We start from the raw sequence: 21,797 nt of genomic DNA on the forward strand, positions 1-21,797 counted from the left end.
CAATAAAATAAGAGTGAACTTGCAAATCATCAGTCCTTGATATCTCTTCTCCCTATTTTTACAAAATTTTAGGATTTTAATTACACTTGGACCTCTGCCCTATACATCAAATTAACCTGAAATCATTCTGAAGGTCCAAAAGATACAACAGAGAGACAAAGGTACCTACCAAAGTATCATCTAAATCTTGTTCACGTAAGAAACTAGACCTAAATTTAGTAAATCAGTCATGGGTGCAGAGATGACACTACATCCTGTAAGACACAATATGAGAAAGTTATGGGAAAAAAAAAAGTGGCATATGCTGAGGGATTTCCCAAAATGTGTTTAACATTTTTATCCGTATTTCTGATACACCTAAACATCACTATGCTTTTGGGGAACTATTTTTCCTTGTGATCTAAAAAGCTTGAAGGAAGCAATGGTGTCAAAATTCACTCTCCAGATGGAGGATATGAAACAACAGTATGATGAGACACCTAATCCAGCAACCACCTCGTCTGACAAGAATCATCCAGTCAAAGTACAAAACAACTGTGGATCAGTCAGAGTGGGTCAGATCAGTGCCAGCCGCTCAGCCAGGTTTCCCAGGCTGATGGACACTGTCAGTTTTATTTGTTGTCTCTCAGTGCCTTTGCTACATTCTTTTAAAAAGGCAATGTCAGAGTCAGCTGAAACTCTCTGAAAGTGGGAGAGTGGCATTTGCTCTTGAAGTGATCAAGTATGTTGAGAAGAGAGAAGTGCAAAATATGGCAAGGAAAAGAAGAGAGCATCTCACCAAGGACCTGGGAGCCCAAGGCTCGCAGAGAAAGACTGCTGAACAGAACAGGGAACAAAGACAAGCTTCAGGAGTGAAAGAAAAGTCCTTTAGGGCTCAGAGGGGTCTCAGCAGATTTTGCCCAACTCAAGAAAACACTGACACAACTAAAATCAAGCTTGAGGACAAGGAGTGACTTGTTCAAAACCCGTTTTATTTTTACCCTGTCTGACCTAGACATTTTGGGTTAAACACAGTTTTTATACTGATAAAATCAGCTTTTTAATGAAAATGTTTTGGTCTTTTTTTCTTGTTTGGGAGACAAAGCAGTCCAAATATGGACTGTATTGGTATGAACAGCAAAGCTAACGATTAGATTAGAATGCTAGATTCCCCCTAAAATTTACAAGCATATTGCTCCAAGTCTATTCAGTTTCATACAATAGTTACTGTATCTGACTTACCATGCATTCTGCGGTAATTTTGGAGCATCTATGTCTCTAAACCAAATACAACCTAAGTCAAAAAAACTCATGGTAATTAGATATTAAATATATCAGAAAGTTTTAAAATAACAGAGAATTCTACAGCACAATCCTATAGAGACAGTTTACATTCTTCTTGTGAAGTTATGGTTTAAAGTTCACTTTTATTCAACTATCTAAAAGCTCGAAATATATTCCTTACTTTTTAGGTGGGCTTCACATCAAGTAGTAAACAGGAACAAAATAATGGCCATTCTGCCATTCTGGTTAAACAAAATTGTTTTGAGTACGCCAGTTTGAGTAAGCCAGTCTTTCTGCAGTGAAGCCCTTTCAACGTAAAAAGGATGAGGTGAATAAAATGCCATTTTGATCATTGTTCACTTGATAACTGAAAAATCAACATTTGTAATTCTGGAAATACTACCAGAATTTTACAATCAACAGCAGTATGTGGGCCCAAATATACTGAATATAGATACAAGATTTTTAAAAACTCATATTTCTAGAGGCAACAATTTGCCACATTGTTTTTAAATATGCAAGAGATTATAAGCACAGTGTGTAATTTGGTAAAGAATGGCCTAGCTCATCAATGTCAGTTAGATCATGTACACTAATAGTGCCTAAAATAATACTAGATTAACATGAAAACCAGTGAAAAAGAATAAATCTTCTATATACCAACCAGCTAAGCAGCTTCCAAAGATCTTTACAGACTTACTTTGACCTTGTTTAAGAAACAAGTTAGCCCTTGACCATCTTTGCTAATATTTACAAGGGAATAATATAACACTTTAAGGCTCACAGCAACCCCAAACAACATAAGGGGGACAAAGACAAGCCAAAAACCCTCAGAATTTGTGTTTATGTTACTTCAACTGAACGATATTTAAATCCCTTTAGAAATGTCTGGTTTGTTCCATTTTTTTATTTAAAAAACTGATTTCACATGCAAGTTTGAAACCTTAATTACAGCAATTTCTGTTGCTGGTGAAAGTACACTACTATTGCAGTCGTGCTGCCAACTCTAGGATAGGCCGTGCTGTGGGCTGTCAAATAGTTATCAATACTACACAGCAGTTTCTTTTCTGAAGTGAAGAATAAGAAATCACAGCTGAAACTATATGGGAAATCAAACTCCAGCAGCGTTAGGTGCTCAGCGTTCTCAGTTCCTAGTCAACAGCTTGTAGGATCAGGCTCTCATGTAGGCAAACTGTAATTATCTGAGTTACAGTGTTGTTTGAGCTAGCATATCTGTCCTTGCAAAACCTGATAGTCATAAAAAATGACAACTTCTAATCTGAGAAGTGACACCTACCACAGACAGAGTTCCTTAGCAGCATGCTGTCCAGAGCGAATATTAAACCACCTCCTGACACACCTGATCTTCTCTAGTAGCCTTCCACCAAGGAACGGTTTAATCTGTCCCTGCTGAGTTCTTGAGAGCTGACAAGAATAAAAGCTGAGGTGGTATGGCTGGAGGCCATATTAATTTTTTAAATCATGAAAAATACATTAACAAGTGTTCTTTAAGCATACTTTAAAGTTACGAAACTACACCAAGTTCTAACTAACAACTTAAGCTCCTGGGGAAGAAGTCGGGGGAGAATGACAAATTTTTTTGGTCTTTGTAAGTATTAGGACCACCAATAATAAATCATCGGATAATCCATAACTCTTTTGGTATTGCACTGGTATTTTTGCTACGTTGTACTTATAAAGAGCAGAAATTCCAGTTAAACATTACTTAAAAGATTCTCTTCAATTTGCTGGTTTGGTATACAAAGTTTATTCATGTTTATGTGTTTGATTAGACTAACCCCAACCTGTTTGACACCCTTCAGCAAGGATGCTCCTTGGCGTTACCTTATAATGTTTAAATCTACATACTGTCCGCTCCTTCCTCTACTCCACATTTGGATTACTTTGATGTAAAATGAAATGTATGTTCTTTAGTAAAAGAAAGTCAGCAATGGAAGTTCTGTGATGTATATTATTCATTTCCATATTCGCAGTGAAATGAAGAATTACCAGATTGACAGCTGAGTATTCATTATTTACTCAGCGAGCTGCCTTTTATTAAGCAATCTCCAATACAGGGTAAAGAGCCATCTATTCCTTGCAACTGCTACTGGAGGGATCTTTGTGCAGACTCTGAGGTCTGTGGAGAGACCTTATACCAAAACAGCACCATGTATCACTGCGAACTGGAGATAACTTCTCTGAGACGGGTGGATTAAAACATGGGCTATGAAGGACAGGGAATGAAAATCCCTGTGCTAAAACAACGGTATTTTAGTTACTTTCACTGTCTCAAGCTTCAATTTACAAGTAAAGATATTAAGCTCTCTGAAGGCCAAGATGAATATTCATACTGCTTATTTTCTTGAGTACTAGAAAATGAAGCAGTTGTCACCTCCTGCTGAAGCAGCCTTTCATGAAAAGGGTCCATAAAAGACAAAGAAATATGGGTTGACAAACTGGAGGTTTTATCACAGAAACAGCATTTAGTGTGACGAGATATGATTCTAGACCAGGGAGATTCTGTGAAGTGTGGTGGGAGAGGTGGAAACTAGAGAACTGCTGGTATTTTCTCTCATTGCTATAATAAATGGTACAAACATCTTAATTAAGGTTCTAAAAAATGTTTAGGTCTTCCTATTGCTTCCACATATACAATGGAAAATGCATCAGGAAAGACAATGCTTTTTTTCTAATGAGCTTGCAAGCACTACAGGAAGTCTCACTCTGCCAAACTACTTGAATAAGCTCCAGAATCCATGCTGTGACACAGGTTGGAGTGAAGAAGTCTTATGAATTCCACAAGAATACAGGATGGCTCAGCGAATGATTGCAAAGAACTACATTATGGATCCATTGTATTTAACTACGGAAAGAATACAGTGGAGATGCAGGAGTTACTCACTGGTGAGCATAAGCTTAAATGGACAACGTAAGAATTCACAACAGAGCAACTAAACCAAACTTTACATTTCTGCACTCAGGAAAAATAAACAGGAAGCTGTAAAACCAGAAATATCTCCAACTCTGTTCAAGGTCTAGTTTGGGTCCGTTTTCCATGGGAGATTTAAACAAAACTTTAAATTATCTGTAAATGTCAGTTCAACTTCTCCTTAGTGAGATTCTCTGAATGTCACTATCAGTTAGCATTGCCTACCATCTTTGAGGATTGTTTCTCGCTCTGTGCCATCAATTTTCTGTCGTCCAATTAGGAAACTGGTAGTATCAGCAAAGTAAATGTAATTGGTTTCGGCATGGAAGTCCAGAGCACGAGGATTGACCAAGTTTTCTATAGGGATCATGTATTCATCAGATACTTTGGTATTCAGGTCCATTCCTCGTATTATTCCTGGGCGTCCCTTCCCATAAAAAAGAAACAATTCATTCTTTGGTCCTGCAAAAGAAAGATTACAAACATAAACAACTGATGCTGCCTAATCTTCTTTACAGTGCATAATGTCACTGTTTAATTAACTGGCACAATTAGTGGGGGAGCAGGAGCGTTATTCAATACCAAAAATTAAACTTTCATATATTCCGAAGGTATCTAAACTCAAGAAATCTAGCTAATTATATTACCTTAATTAAAATACAAATTACTTCAGTGAGCTGCTTGCATCTAATTATTTTTTTCTATAAAAGTTCACAGTAAAAAGCAATGCTAGATCACAGAATAACTTTGCGTCTACTGTGAAATGGACATATATAGCTTTGTAGACATTTAATTTTACAATTCATTAGGATCTATCAAGGTAAAATAGACCATGACTGAAGTAATCATTAAATCTAACAAGACCATAAACTCCAGCAAATACAAACCACCATTTTTTTCACCTGAAGTTTCTAAGAAACAAACAAGACAAAAGATTACAGTAAATTTCTTTCAAATGGGAAGGAATACAACAAATCAACACACACTGTTCTTTCATACTGAGATACAAAACTTGGATACCAATATTTCCTATTTCTGAGGAGATTTTTACAATTTAATCAAGTAGGTTAATTACAAATAACTGAAGCTTAGTAAGGTGATTTTCTTCCCTTAAAGAAACTTATAAATATCCTTAGATCCTTAGTATTATCAATATACCTCTTAAAATTCTCTAAGATATATACTTTTCCTAATGCCTCTCAGGGGTTTTTGTTGGAATTGTTAGTGAAAACCGTATGAGGTTTGACTGAGGTCAAATATATCCATCTACCACCATCCATCAAAGTATCTAATCGCATGTCTTTCATCTGACCTAAATCAATGCCATTTGATCAAGAAACCAGACAAAAATAGGCGTTCCCCAAAACTTTCAGGACTGTCTTGTTGGCTGTAGGTGACCAACAGATTGTGTATACCTAATGTTAGGTATAACCATAGTCATACAAACCAAATTTGCTTTCACAAGGTATGATGAGAAAAACCTTGCTTGACTTACTCACATGAATGGTCTGCTTCTGAGTTACAAGTTGATTGTATGGGTAGAAATTAGATGTGACAAACTATTTAACAGCATTTCAGTGCCTATGTACTGTGAGAACGCATAGTATATAATGAAAGAGTAAGACTGATTAACTTAAAACTTGAGATGATTTTTAGAATTGTTTAAACAGCATCCCAGGTTTAATTTGTCACTTCTATGAACTAAGCCAAATCAAGTCATTTTAAGGGAATGAAAGGAGTATATGAACAAAGTCAGGCACATGTTGCAAACGAATTTTACCCAAAAGCAGCCCATGTGATTTCTATTGTTATTGATAAGCATGTTAAATAACACCCAGAACTATACCCTGGAACATTAGTGGCTGGCAGACCCTTTGATTTAAATAACGTACTTTTGCATGACCTGCCATCACTCCCCAAGATGAAGCCAGTCCTACAGCGACAAGTCCGTGCTTTGTAGTTGCTGCTGAGCAGACAGATGTGCGAACATCCCCCCGGCATTCCATATGGGTCCACTTCACATGCATGGCTTCTGACTACGGCGAGTGAAAAACAGCACGATTCAAATCCATTTAAAGCAAGATAATTACATGCATCAGCATGTAGAAAGTTTAGACAGGAAAAAAAGGGAATTTGTGTCACAATAAATCTTTCCCCAGAATATAACTACAAAGGAAGGTGGTTTTTTAAGATGATACCCAAAACAGACAAGTAATCCAAAGGGCCATCTTGTGGCTATCACGCCATACCCATCGTTGTGTGCGATCACCCCTGTTTGAATAAGCTTCTGCACAGCATTTGCCAGGCAGCACTCCCCTGGGGTACCTGACACTTTTCCCCTTTTTTATTTGTTGCTTGGGTTCATTTGGTTGGTTTGTCGTTTTTTTGAGAACAGAGTGAATCCCATGCCAACGCAGTTTGCTATTCATTCAACTCCATTAGACAGCACCTGTCTGGGGCAGAAACTAAAGAACAGAATGAGCCTTGTAGCATTTTTCCATATTTGTACAGTTGGGGCATAAATCCAGCTGAAGAAGCCAAAGAATTCCTTTCCCTTGATTTCGTATTTTCAAATGCATGGCTCTAAATTAGCAGACTAATGTATTAAATTCATTTTTTTAAACTCTTTAAGGTAAATCTGATGAGAAAACAAAATCTACCCTGCTATCCTATATTTACTAAGCTGGCTTACAACAGGCCAACAGTATTTTAGCTCAAAAAATGTTTTTCTCTTCTTTCTCCCTTGCCTCAAGCTTTTTAGTTGTTTTAAAAAAAAAGTAATCAAGTGGTTTAAGGTCGATATTGTTAAAGGTATCAGAAACTCTACCAAGCTGAGACAGCTTTTACAGCGAATCTTGACAAGCAACAAACATGTCCATTCAAAACAAAAGAAGCAGCAGAGTGAACAAAGGGCAAGAGGAACAGAGTAATCACAGGATGTAATAAAAGATTACACTGTGCTCATGTCTCTCCTCCACTCAACCTCGCTGACTCCCTCAGGGGTACGAGAAGGGGGCCTATAGCAAGGAAAGAGTCTTTGCAGCCTCCTTCAGACACTGACGTCTGCAAATCAATGCCCTCAGCTATAGGGTGAAAATTAGTTCACCCAGTCTACATCAATTTAGAGTTTCTTCCCACTTCAGAAACTTCCCTAAAAGCAGTCGGTCTGTTTAATAACATTGACGTTGATCACCAGAATTGATGTGCTAGCTTTTCTCTACAAGCAGTCACAGCAACAATTTATTGCTATCACTCATATCAAAAAATCCTCATAAAGTATCACTGTAAACATTTTGGGTCTTGCTATCTTTGCACAAAGTTCCCACAAATCGCACTGCTGTTCTGAATGCAGAAAGTATGCGATCAGAGCCATGATTAGAGTCATACAGGACTATGGACCGCAGAAATTGCTATTTTACCAAAAATTCTGAGATTATAAAAAGTTTCTAGACAAAAATGAGGATTTCTTTCACAGAAGGCGAAGATGATATTTATACCAACCAAGGAAAACTTAACAGCAATTTCCTATCTCACCAATTGCTGTGCTAGCAGTTAGGCAGGCTAGCTGCTCACATCTCCATGCTCTTTTGGCAACCGCGAAGACGGGGGCTCTCTTGAGGTTTTTAGTCTGTCTGAAAAGCAGGCCCAGAGAAACCAGGAACCTCTGAGGTCTGAGACCCAAGCGTGTGGACGGTATTGGACATCTAACAATTCTGAAGGTGTTAAATTCTGAAAGTGTTGAGTGTGTGGAGCCAGAAAACTTGCAGACCAGGGCTCTTTGGCGGTTCTCCAAGTTGACTGCTCAGGAAGCAGTTGTGTTCGGACCTTAGAGACGCAGGGAAACTGGCAGTAAGCGCATAGAAAACTGGGCAGAGGAAGAAGCAACAGAGAGTTTTGCCACAGCGACAAATTTTCACTGCATCTTCTGATACATTTTTCTGGAAGAACCTTTTTAACCACACTTCCATCTAATATCTGCTTTTACGTTTCCTAGACAGAGGAATTTTGATCTTACCTGCTGTTTGAGTTCTTTTCTGGTATACACGGATCTCTTTAGCGTTGTCGAGTCTAGCAAGAGACTGAACATCGGTGCCATTGTATCTGTTTATTCGTAAAATGCTGAGGTTATCTGAATTAACTGTATATAAATAGTTTTCAAATACTGCCAAACCACAAAGATGCCTAATCTGGAAAAGAAAAAAATGATATAATTATTTTAGCTGAATATTTTAGGTATATCTATGATTTGTAAGCGTCAAACATTACTGTGAATTGTACATGCTAAACTGTACAAAAGGATTTCTGAATATGTCAATAAATAGTTGTAAATAATAAACACAAACTATGCTACAAGTATAGTTCACATTCTTGTAGAAAAGCTTTGTACAAGAAAGGCAGAAAATTGAAAATATTTAGCCATCCAAATTCATTTATCCTCTGAATTTCCCAGTTTCTCTGTCTTTTAAATTAAAAACTCCAGCATACTTTAAGTGCAACAACTTATTTTAGTATTAACTAATAATAATTAACTAATAGTAAGATAAATTAACTAATATTAGCTAGCATTAACCAATAGATATAGTAAATATAGATATTTAAAACAGTTTATAGGTTGAATTGATTTTTTTTTTTTATTATGTTATAATCAAAGCAAGGCAAATAGTGCAAGATACACCCGCTGAATATTTTCTTAAGTAAATAAATGAATAAATAAACAAATTCCCTCAGCTATGCTTGTGTTCCTTTTGTGTTAGTGTCTTTGAATATGGTTGTGGTCACACGGCACTGCTTGTTTCTCAAAAAGTGAATTCTAAAATTGTATTAATCTGTGATGTGTCTGGGTACATTGATTAAAAATGACCTAACGCTAGTTAGTTAGCCAATCCTAGCTTGAACGTGAAGTGTTGGATAATCTAGCGGTTGTGCTTGGTTTATAGATTTAGAAAACATAAAATATCTCATTGGCAATTTTGAAAGCTGAGCAAATTAAAGAGAATTTGTTGGCAGATGTTCAGATATTCACAGGCTGAATATCTTATTAGTTTAATCAATAAATTGTTCACCACAAAGTATTTCCTTAGCTCACTTACTCACAAATTCAGACATATGTTACCAAAGAAAACCCAAACAAAAAACCCCTGTCATGCATCAAATATTTCAGTCCTTTCTGGAAATTACCCCCCAGTTGGCGAAATCTTGCCATTGTATTCTGCCTGTACCCAGGAAAAAAAAAAAAATTGAGATCAATGGAAATGTTTGATTAAGACCCAATAGAAATCCAATCCAATTATAGTAAGATGGAAGAGAAAACAGCCTTGAAAATAATGATGCATCTGTACCAAATTGTTGAATTCTTCTCTGCATTATAACCCTTTCTTCTCTATTTCCATTTGCACTCAGTTTAAAGCTTTATTATTTAACTCCCATGAGAGCTCTTCTATATTTACACTATTAAAACTATGGGACTCTTTTTACAATGCATTTTATGATGACTTATTTGTATTTAATTTATGCATTTGTTGTTTTTTACGTCTCATGAAGCTTTCCAGCTATCTTATGCATGAATGGAAATGTTGCTTGCTACAACGAATAGTCCTTTGAAAGCGACCCAGGCTATCAGTCATAAAAGCCCTTATGATTTGGAAAGTATGTCTTTTGATATGCTCGTACTTATGAAATAAACTGTAATCCCTAAAATTTCTTGAGAATAGTTTTCTGGTCTGCTGTTTCCTTGGACTAAGGAGGAGTAACTTGGAGTAACAGTCATTCTAAATCCTGGCAAATGCAGGCACAGAACCTAGTGAAATTACCAGTTTTTCATTTGAGTGGAAAGACAACCAATATGTTTCTCCTTTCGTGATAGCAGTGACCAGTTGAGAGGCCAAACTTTTTAATACCCTTCACCCATACTGAACAAAACAGACATCCTTCTCCTTTCTTAGCTAGTTTAGAGAAGAAAGAATCCCTCTGAACTTGATAAAGAATCCTCTTTTGCATCTAAATTTCAGAAAGAAGAGAAAGAACAAGCATCTCTCCTATGACACCAGTACAACTCAGTTACAAGCCTGTAGAAGTATTTCTTAGTTGCTTCTGAAAATGGCTTTCTTTTTTTAAGTATCTATTCCAAAATGTTACCTGAAAAAAAAAGCTTACAAGACCTGCTATTCCAGAACAACTGGCTAAAGACTTGGAGTAATTTGGTAAAAAATAGGAAGGTGTTTGCTATTTAGCCAGGTGACCTAGACTGGTTTTTGTCACATTTTCTGCCTATTTTTAAATGGTAGCTATGCTAACCAGTTGTCTCTTGGTAAACAGTGATTACCTGGAAGCAAGCGAAGAATGATGGCAGAATGGGTAAAATTTTTATTCTGTCTGCACACTTTTACACGCTCTGTTTAACCTCAGCCAGAAGCAGATGTAAACATGGTACCCACACCAGCTCTGGGAGTCCATGTAGCAACCAGGAACAGTTTGGTCGTTGCTAATTTTCCCTTGATTTACATAAGCCTCCCAACTGCCAGGGAACCCTTCCTTTCCCTGCTAGCTACTACCCCGCTCTTCAAGCTGAAGCCACAATAACGGATTGATATACTCCTGCTCAAAGACTCATACAGTCTCAGCATTTGTATTTATGACTCTGAACATCTGGATCAACTGGGAAAAGCATCATTGCCATCAACAAAATGTGATTTAAGGGCATCCAGATTGGTCTGAACAAGTGAATAGCTTTTGCTGTTCTGTTTCTTTCACATTCATGTGCCTGTTAGTCTCTTCTTCCTGAATTGGCAAGGATATCTTCTTGTCATTAATAATTTATCCCCTAGTATCTTTCCATCACCCCATATTTTCCCTCCTGAAGTCTTTCACAATGGGGAGTGTGACTTACATGGTGCATTGTTAATGAGACACTGCATGGAAACTTGTCCATAGGTTGCAAAACGGGCTAAATTGCAAATAAAACAAAACATGCAGATGGATATTTAATGTCTAACACATTTGAACTAAAAAGAGAAAAACCCCTGAAATTACTGTGCCCTGGTTTCGGCTGGGATAGAGTTAATTTTCTTCTTAGTAGCTGGTACAGTGCTGTGGTTTGGATTTAGTGGGAGAATAATGTTGATGACACACTGATGTTTTAGTTGTTGCTAAGTAGCGCTTATCCTAAGTTAAGGACTTTTCAATTTCCCATGCTCTGCAGCAAGCAGGTGGGCAAGGAGCTGGGAGGGAGCATGGCCAGGACAGCTGACCCCAACTAGCCAAAGGGGTATTCCATACCATAGAATGTCATGGCCAGTATATAAATGGGGGGAGTTGGCCAGGAGGGGCGGATCGCTGCTTAGGCATCGGTCAGCGGGTGGTGAGCAATTGCATTGTGCATCCCTTGTCTTTTCTTGGGTTTTATTTTTCTCTTTTTTTTATTATATTCCTTTTCATTACAATTATTATTATTACTTTATTATTAATATTATTAGTTAGTATTTTATTTTACTTTAGTTATTAAACTGTTCTTATCTCAACCCACGAGTTTTACTTTTTTCTTCCCGATCCTCCTCCCCACCCCACTGTGAGCGAGAGGGGTGAGCGGCTGCGTGGTGCTTAGTTGCTGGCTGGGGTCAAACCACGACATACTGTAACTGTTAGCATTATGCATGTTCATTTATTGATATCATTACTTTTTACTAATTTGCAAATAAATACCTACTTGTCTGCCTTTAATTATTGTATGCCTCTTTCTCCCTTGATAGTCAACAACTTCCACACTGTCCAGATATATGTCAACCCAGTACACATATTTATTGACGAGGTCTAGTGCAAGAGCAGTTGGCTGTTCAATTTTAGAGTCTACTATCCATGTCCTGTTCATTCCATCCATGTCACATCTCTCAACCTTGGCAGCATTCCCGTAGTCTGTAAAGAAAAGCTTTCTGTTGAAAGAAAATAAGATGTTGTAAGTTTCGAAGGGTTTGAGCAGAGTGCAAAGCTCCTGGTGGCTCTGTGCAAAGTAAGTTTTTGTTCTTCGTCATTTCAGGGGGTTCATCTATCAATAACCCATATAACCCATATTGATAATCATATAATTACCAAAAAAACTCACCAGATCTTCTACCAAATGCACAATTACACAGAATTTTCTTTCAAATGGAATGTACAGAAGTTCTAAATATGTTTCCTTACACCACAGATGATACACCATGTAATACTTGTCTTTTAAATGGATAGTATTCATATATACAGAGACTACATTACAATCTTAAATCTCTCTTTAACCATTATTTATAAAAAATGGCAAGATAGTTACAAATAACAAAGAGTGGCAAAACCACAAAGCAATTACATGGTTTGGAGAACAATTCATTGCATATGAAATATAACAAATACAGTGATCCACACTGTCAGGTTTTTGAAAATATATTTCTAAAGAAGATGCTTTAGTCTGTAGCGCAGTTGTATCCATTCCTGGAAGGATGTTCAGGCTTTAAAATTTTTCCACAAATCCAATGAGTCATTCCATCCAAGAATAATGGGAAACTATCAAAGACTTAAAATTGCTACTAAAGCTTCCTAACCCGATACTTGATTAGCATTCACTGGGTTTAAGTACACACAAATCAATTTTGATTAACCTGACAATATTTTAACAAGATTACCTATTTGTGAGACTAAATTACTCTTGCAAGCTGAAGACCACCTTGCCATGACTTTAACATGCTATAAAGAATAATCTGATTCCAGACTGAATGTTACTAAAACTACTTTGAGAATCAGGATTTCATCTTCCAAATGAAGTGAATTATCTCCTAGTTATTACCACTAATGGGAATAACATTGGATCAACAGTATATAAACATTGAGATATCTTTATGTTAAAGAGTAGTCATTTATAGCCTTGTAACCTCTCATAGAAATTCAGCATTGTAGTATGTTTTAGGCTGGAAAGAATATATGTTTGCTAAATAGCCAATGAGACCCATATCCTTTATTATTACCATCTTCAAATAAATAAGAATACATTTTAAATGCAGTTAAAGTGTTTCATGTGCAAAATATGTAAACTAAAAAATAATTTTAAAAGTATTAAAGTCAGTAGAATTATCTATAGTATATGTACAGCAGCTGTCAAACGCCAAAATGAATTGATCACAGAATCATAAAATAGGGCTGGAGGAGAATTTGAAAGGTCATGTAGTCCATCACCAGGCCATAAGGCAGAATAAACTTTACTTACCACATTCCTGAGGGATAACTGCATTCCTGACAGGAATTTCTATTTATCAAAATAATTTCGAATTCCTGTCTTGTCCTTCATTGTAATTCTGTATCCTGGCTGTACTTTAAGAACATTTTAAAAAACACATACTTAACATTCAGGTCCATATAAATCAAAATGTGCATACTACAGATGATGTGCAAAGTAAAAATTATGTCTGCAAAGCAAATGTTTAATTTGGAATGAAAACAGCCAAAGAAAACTCTGTCTATAGATGTATATACACTTTTATATATATGTACGTATGTATTTCATCAGCAATAACAAGGTCAACACCTATTACATTTAAAATAAGTTGTTAAAACGTTACACGTACTCTAGTCTACAATCTGGACTTCTGGGGATTTGATTTAGGTTATTTAATGGAACTTTGTATCTCAAGATTCAATAATTCAAAAAAAGCTCATTTCGCAATCATAGAACCAAATGGGTTTGCTGTGATCAGGCGCGCACGTGCACACACACACACGTGTGTATATATAAATACACATACATACACACAGCAACTACAAAGACCTGCAGCTTGACTTCAGACTGACTCTTTACTTGATTGCTTAGTGCACAGTATTCTTATACAAGACTTAACATTTCTATGTGATATCACAAAACAGACTAAAATACAAGTTAGAAATAATAAGTATTTGCCTTTTACAACTATATTCTCTTTCCAGATCAGGCAAGAAATAAAACGTTTGTATGTCAACAAATAGATACAGTAAAGAGTATCTAATTTAAGATGCTTCTCCAGCTTTCCGGGATGGAGGATCATTTCTTTGTTTTCTAAATATCTGTTTTATATTAACATCATTTGTGCTAAGGAAGCTAGCATGACTTCACGTGTAAATGACATTCTTTTCATTTTAAAAATCATTACTCTTCTCCTGGAGACTGACAATAATAAAACTTTATCTTTTAATATCGAGGTAAAAGACAGAACAAGAAAGTTGTTGCCTAACTGCTGCCGTATGATCAAAGTGTTGTGAAAATTAAATTAAGAAAATTAAACGCTTTACCATGTAATCTTGAAATGCAATTCTGTATTTAAAGACTAATGCAGATTTTTTAGAACGAGGTTTAAATCGGAATTGCATTTATAACACATGAAGCTGACCCACAATTACACTGTATTTCCTTTGCCTTGGGAGTTCTCAAGGATACACTGTAGTAGTATTTATTTCAGCTCAAGACTAATTTTTGTGCTCACAGATGGTGCTGGATTTGCCTATCCATTTTCAGCAGAGGGCGGTGAAATCTTTTATCAATTCACAGAGCAATTTCAGCAGGAATACTGACCAGGCGCATTTCCCTCTACAGCCCAAGCGCTATGCATTAGTACTGCCCCTGAGGGACCAGCTCTGACGGGGACAGGGAGAGAGCTGGGTTCATTACAGCCTTTATTTCCTGAGACTACCAATGAGGATGCTAATTGAGGCTGCTATAAAATAATAAAAATTTTGGCACTAAACTGAATTTTATTAAGGCATGTTATCTTTGGAAAGCTATAGACTTCTTCATGCATAAATATTCTGAATATTCTCCTAGCTCTTTGAAACTGTACAAACCCCGTGTTCTGCCCATTGTTAATCAAGAACAAAAAGGGCCATCTTCTGCATCAAGTCCAGGTGCTTTGCAGGCATCCTATACTACTCTTTTTTCAAACTTCTTAAACTCATAAAAGTACTGAGTTGTTTTGACCCAACGTTCCATCCAGAAGCTCCTCCAGAATGGTTTCGTTGTTGTTCCAGCAGTTAGGAATCTACATCTAATAACCAATGACGGTATCTTCAAGGCTAAATTATACCTACTGATTTCTGCAGCAAACTTGTTTGGCTTCAACAGTTCTTTTCACCCACCTGTCTTCCCCTCCAAAGGTATTTCTAGATGGCAATCAAATTCTTTCACTCTCTACCTAGCAGCTAGAGATAAGCAAAGAAAGTTGGTCTTTCTCATCTCATAAGACAGGCTCTTTATGTTGCCCTTCTGTGCAGTTATTCCAATTTTAGGTCATGTTATTGAACAAGCATGGTCAGCACTGGATGCGCTGTTCCAGAGAGGAGTTCACCGGTGTCTGTACAACGGCACTGTAACTTCCCTTCATCAGCTGGAGAGTCAGCCATCACTGGATGACATTTGCTATTTTCACAGCTCTATTACACTGCTGATTTACAGTCATCCTCTCACCAGCTATTACGTACATCCTCCTCCTCCTGCTGATTTCCCGGGGTTTAGCTGACTTTCGCCAGTCTATGAAATACAACCCATTTCGTAACTTAAGAACTTAGTCTTAAAAAGTTATGGTTGGAGTTTTTCCAACAAGAGTTTGGTTTCAACTAGGAAAACACAGGGAATATTCCCTCCACATCTGAGCAATGAAATCTCTATAATATTTTAAAATATCCTCACTGACAAACCCACTGACAACAAATAGCAATAAAGTCATGTTACCAAATAAAACTAATTCCAGAGGAGAAGAATGCTGTCATGAGACAAAAGTGACAGTGAACTTTCCAGTCCCTGTTCTCATACCAGTGGTCACAGATTCATCTTTTCTTCATTATCAGGCCCCGAAAACACATAAGGAGGGCCTCAAAAGGCTTGCTTTCCTGACAAAGACATCTGTCCTTGAGAGAAACTTCCTTTCAGACCCAGATAGTTACTGTCCTAGTTCAGCTGCCAAACGTTATATGCCTCCCTTATCACCATTGGTTTTGTCCAGCCACTTCTCTCTTGTCACTTCCTTTTGTTTTCCAAGCTTTCAGTCACCGCATTCATAATCCACCTATTTAATTAGCCAATTAAAAAAAAATGTTTTCCTTGTAAAGCTGCATTTGGGCATTTGGATGACTGAAAACTCTTAATTTCTGATGCACCTAAGAAGCCAAATACTATATAGCACAATCAGATGTTTGGGGGGCAAAATTTCACAATTCTGCAACGTTTGGCAAAAAAACCACCACTCATGTACAGAACAATATTATAAGGTATCATGAAGTAGTTTTCAATTTTTTCCTGACACATACAACTGTGCTTCACAGTTGAGTGTATTCATGTGTCATTATTATGAGTTTTTATTCTTTATTTCCCTCCTCAGTCTCTCATTACTCTTCATAATAGGGAAGAGGTACACTTGTCACCGGGTCCAGAAGCTCATCTCTTCAGCTGCCAGGCCTCAGACTTTAAACTGTTCCCTGTATAACTCACAAGCCAGCCTACTCCCACTTCTTATTGCTCCTTTAATTCCCAGGCTGGCTTTTAAACCTCAAGTGCTCCTTCAGTGGACCTATGGAAGAGGAATGTGTTATTGCACAGTAACCTCATTCCCTTATAAGGAGAAGCAAAACACAGTTTCAGGCATGCCCAAACAGGACAGAGGTACAGAAAACAAACCATCATATATCTGATAGTATGGTGTGGTTTAACAGCAAAGTGCAAGAGTGGAGGCTAACTGGACTCGGGTACCAAAACACTGTAATGACAGATGTATCCAAATTACACACCCTCCCCATTCTGCCGGAGGGAAGACGTGGTATCCTATAGAGTTACCTAAAGCTCATATGATAACACTGCTGTCAACATGACCCAACCTGTGCCAGCTGCCACATAGCAGTCACATGGCAACGACAGGGAAAAGACCATTTTTTGCCTCTCCATCTGTTTCTCTCTTCCTCTGGTCTTCTCTTATCAGAGATAAAGATGTGTTAGTGTAAACACTGCTTCGTAGGAAAAGGATAAAGATTACAAATACACACACATTTAAAGGGCAGCACTTTCTATTTCAGCTGAAGAACCAGAAAGGATGTTCTTCTGAAGTAATTACAGGTCCACAAGCTTAATCTCAAGAAGGTGGGAATTGCTGGGGCAGATTTTGAAGGGAAGAATGACAGAGAGCTTGGCAGTTCACAGGGCAGAGTCAACTGCAATGCAACATTATCGGAGGTAAATTATTATAGTATATATAGAAAGAAGGCTGCTTTCTTAGACGAAGTTACTGCCGTGGACCAGACCTATCTAGATTAAAGTAAAATAGTTGATAGCATACTTCAACAGGAGCTAGGAGGAGAAAGAGCAGTATTTAATTTTCAGAAATTACACTGAAAGTATCATTATCAAGACAGAAAGCTACTAAAGATATTCCATTGATCTTGGGAAAATGAATGAGTGACAACAAGTCAGAGGCTTTTTTCCAATTTAGAAGAAGGATTATGGTGGGGGAGAAGACTCTGAATTGGAGTAACAGAAGCGGGGTGCAATTTAATCGGTTTAAAACCTAATGAGAAGACCATTGGCATTGAGTGGCACCAGCCAGATACACTGTAGGACAAATTGTAAACACAGAAAGATACACTGTAGGATAAGTAAAATTATGGGGACTGTGGGGAACAGGGAACCTGCTTCAGAGGAGGTGATCAAAACATCTATTAAAAGGACTGTGTGAAAACATCTGTGGGATTCTCCGCTTGTAAATTACAGCTTACGGTATCAGGTGGTCTACTTAGTGGATTCTCAGAAGGAGACTGCCATGCAGTCCTGTATCTGATTTCTACTGCATTTAATCAAAATGAATGTGATTTGATTTAATTTACATTGCATTTAATTAATAGTATGCTTTATAGCATGGTCCAGGAACATTTTCCCCTCTGTTGATGTTTAAGTTGATTTCTGGGTTTAGTAGTTTTCTTTTTCATCTGCATCTAGCGCAAAAGAAATCAGCCACACTCAGATTTAGCCCATTTTTGGGAGTAAATGAGCCATGGCCCGTAGCGTACCAGACAAATCTTAGGTACTTCAAGAGTACTACTTGCTAACACACTCACATTTAAAGCAATTGCCAGGTTTGGGGAAAAGGCAAATTTTTCCCCAGGGCAGGAGAGTAAAGGCATTGGATTTGGGCATTTGGGTCCCATCCCGTTCCCCCCCCCCCCCTTCTTTCTAGCACCATGCAGCATCCATCACCTTGAGGATAATTGTCCCTTGCAAATCCGTGCTATTTTAGGGGGATTAGAAACTAGCAGGCTCTCCAGCAACATGCTGTAATTTTTGTTAACTGATTTTGGAAGGAAATATTGGGTGGATGTTTTTTTTGCTACATAGGAGTGGAATTCTACTAAAGCTCCTCTGTGATTTCTGCAATGTAAGGGAGGACGTATGTTCCAAATTGTCCTAGTATTTTGGAATCCTAGCAATGAGTGCAAAAGAGTAAAATAATAATGGTTTCTTCTCATAGAGAGCTGCAGATTTAGTGCCACGCAGGAGGCAGCACAGAGCCGAGCTGCAGATAAAAGTAAAACCCAGTTAGACAACTCATTCTCACCACACAGAGCCAAGCTCCAATCACCGTTTGTTGCACAACAGAACATAGGCAAAATCAGCAAAAGCTCAACCCAGAGGCCTTAGGGGGGGACATTTGTAATGAAATACCTTTCTCTTAACATGGAAATCACCAGCTCAAACAAAGGTTTTCTTATTTGCAGTAACAGGGATGGTGGTCCGAGCAGCAAACGGTAAGCAGCTGTGAATTTGGGGATGGATTAAAAAAAACAGCAAATCTGGTTCACTGCTAAAGTAGCTACAAATTGTCATAATCTGTGGAGTTCTTATTGAACAGAGCAGCACAACATGGGGGAAAAGAGAAAAATCCTGCAACTATTTTTTTTCTTCTTTTTTTTTCTCCCCTACTAAAACTGTCCATCTATAGAAATATGCCTAGTATAAAGCTAAATTGGTTTGCCATCAACAGGACACCCCCCACCCCCCCCAATAATTTCCTTACACAGACAGAAATATGCATTTTTAGAGATGTTATAAAGTGAATGTAATATGATAACTCAGGACAGTGATTTGTTACATTGTTACGACTGTGCTCTACTATTGTTTTAGCTTACCAAAACAAAATCCTGCATAGAATTTTTCAAATTTGATCCTTTCCACTTCTGAGGGGATAAAAGCCTTCACTTTCTTTTCTCTTAGGAATGGCAATCAAATATACATAAAATAAAGATTTTAAAGGTCATAACAACCCTTAAAAAGTTTTGTCCGCTCCCTTTTCCACCCAAATGTGCTTTCTCTGCATGGATTTAACTGCAAAGCCACTCCAGTGCACCTATCTACCATCTCTGGGTGCAGCAGGAATAATACATGATAGTAAGATGTACAGCTAACTTTCTATCTCATGATATCTTTTCACAGTTTCAATTTTCTCTCACAAGCTGTACATCTTCACACTCAGAGTAAATACGTAGCAAACCCATATCAACCCTACCATATTCTCTTTCTTGCTCCGGTTATGAATAGGTGTGAGTTTCTGTACATGCTAAAAAAATGCATGCCTGGAATATAACACCAATAAATCAAAGACAAACACCCACAGAAATGAAAATTCAATTCATAGGCTTTGCTAGAGGATAAAAATGAAAAGAAAGTTTGTCTTACACTCAGTCTCGTCATAACAGTTAAGTCTGTTTTTTTTCCCCCATCAACAATAAGACCGCAGCTATGAGACACACTCTTGAAAAACTGCATCCCTTAGCATATATCAAATTTATACTTGCTTAATCTGCTGTCTAAATACAATTCAATATCCTTTCATTAAAGCCGTGTAACTACCTTGAGTAATTGTGTGCAGCAATGGTGCGTTTTCATTGTATTTCTCTTTCTTCTGAACAAAAGGATGTTGTCTGAATTTAGGAAATTTATTCCCAATATAAAATTTTAGGAAGTCAATCAAATTTTACCTTTTATGTCACTTTTTTTTCATAAATATATGCAAAGTTGTAATAACTGTTATTTTTAATTGAAAGACACATTGCAGATATATTCATGGATTCATTAAGAGCCCTGAACATTAGTATTTAACTTGTCAAATTATTGCCATTCATCTGAAAATGTATGGATTCGCACTTCAATCAGATGCAGAAATCCAGAAGTAGAGTCCTTTCAGACTGCACGTGTACTTCCCCATGTGTTACTACAAGCTCATCAATTAGAATAAGAACGAAGCAACATTGATTATTCCCAGTCTATCACAAACCAGCTGTGCCCAATTGCTGTCTTGAGCCACTGAGAAAATTCATTTTTTAAAGACACTCCAACTGTCATGTAACATGGTTTTATATCATTACTTAAGTAGACTTTTAAGGTGATAGCCAAATAGTACCAAGAAGTCTTTATAATATTTAAAAATAGTATACATAAAACCAAAACTATTTCACAAACAGGCTTTTATACAGTTATAAAATGTGTGTTTACATCCAAATCATGCACATACTGCTGTTAGATATACTTAAATCTGTAACTCTGAGCCTGGAGAGAACGTGATGATGAATATAGTTCTTGGATTATCCTGAGTAATTATTTCTGAGGATTAGATGGTTAATTTCAACTGCTTTATATTTTATCAGATATACAAGATGCAGTGAAATAATTTTGCCGTAGAAAATTAAAATTCTGGTTCTTCATTGGAAACTCAGGGTCTGACATATATGCTATCCTTCAAACTCAACCAGAGATATGTACTTTTAATGAAATTTTTTTTAATTATTCTGCTTTGAATGACTTCTGGAGCAACAAAATGGTGCCACTTGACCTTTTATACTATTTATGTGAACCCAAGTACATAGCAGAATACACATATTCAAAGACTTATTTTCAAAGATTTAATTAGTATTGTACTGAAGCTCTTTCACAGAAAAAATAAGCACAGTACTTTTCTTGAAGCTATTTAATTTTCACAATATATTATTATATGCAGTCAGACTCTATTGTTTCTTCCACTTAATAAACAACCCCCTCCTTTAGTTGTAAAGAGACAATTTTAAAAATTACTTTCTAAAAATAGGATTGGGGGGGGGGGAGAAAGTTTTCATTAATTGTTCAGTACTTGTAGGGAAAAAAAAATAGAAAAAAGAAGACCCCTGAAAGTGTGTCTGACTTGCAGCTTGATGAAACTCAGGCTAACAGGAAAGCAGTCTGGAGCTTGGTACGTTTAACTTTTGTCCTAGAGCTAAGTTCAGCTACGGAGCAAATCAGGACAGCACTAGCAGTAACTCGCTTTTTAAAAATGACTGTCTAGACACAGGAGGCTATTATTTCCTGAACACAGTCTCACTTCTCCAGTGGCTTTTCTTTTCCAGAATTTGAGACACGGCTCTTCCAACCCAGCTTGAGAAATGATAGTTATATGGACTGTTTGGCATTATGAAATGCAAAAAATACACCCATTCAGTTTGTCAGAGACTTAAAATTATGTTTTCTACATCACCTACATCTATCACAATACAGTTGTCTATCTTAAAATAGGAATGCTTTGTCTTCGAATTTGTGATTTCTGTCAATCAA

General features: G+C 37.1%; 1 protein-coding gene across 1 annotated transcript in view; it reads right to left on the reverse strand.

The window, feature by feature from the left end:
- LRP1B (LDL receptor related protein 1B) overlaps positions 1-21,797 on the reverse strand; it is a 749,866-nt gene that overhangs the window by 291,339 nt on the left and 436,730 nt on the right. Inside the window, exons 8-11 of the mRNA XM_050899978.1 lie at positions 11,898-12,120; positions 8,211-8,382; positions 6,088-6,231; positions 4,421-4,657 (exon numbers count right to left, since the gene is read on the reverse strand). Of these exons, the coding sequence (XP_050755935.1) occupies positions 4,421-4,657; positions 6,088-6,231; positions 8,211-8,382; positions 11,898-12,120 (776 nt within the window). The remainder of the gene's footprint in view (positions 1-4,420; positions 4,658-6,087; positions 6,232-8,210; positions 8,383-11,897; positions 12,121-21,797) is intronic.

The sequence above is a fragment of the Gymnogyps californianus genome, chromosome 7 (genome assembly GCF_018139145.2).
Source record: "Gymnogyps californianus isolate 813 chromosome 7, ASM1813914v2, whole genome shotgun sequence".
NCBI lineage: Eukaryota > Metazoa > Chordata > Aves > Accipitriformes > Cathartidae > Gymnogyps > Gymnogyps californianus.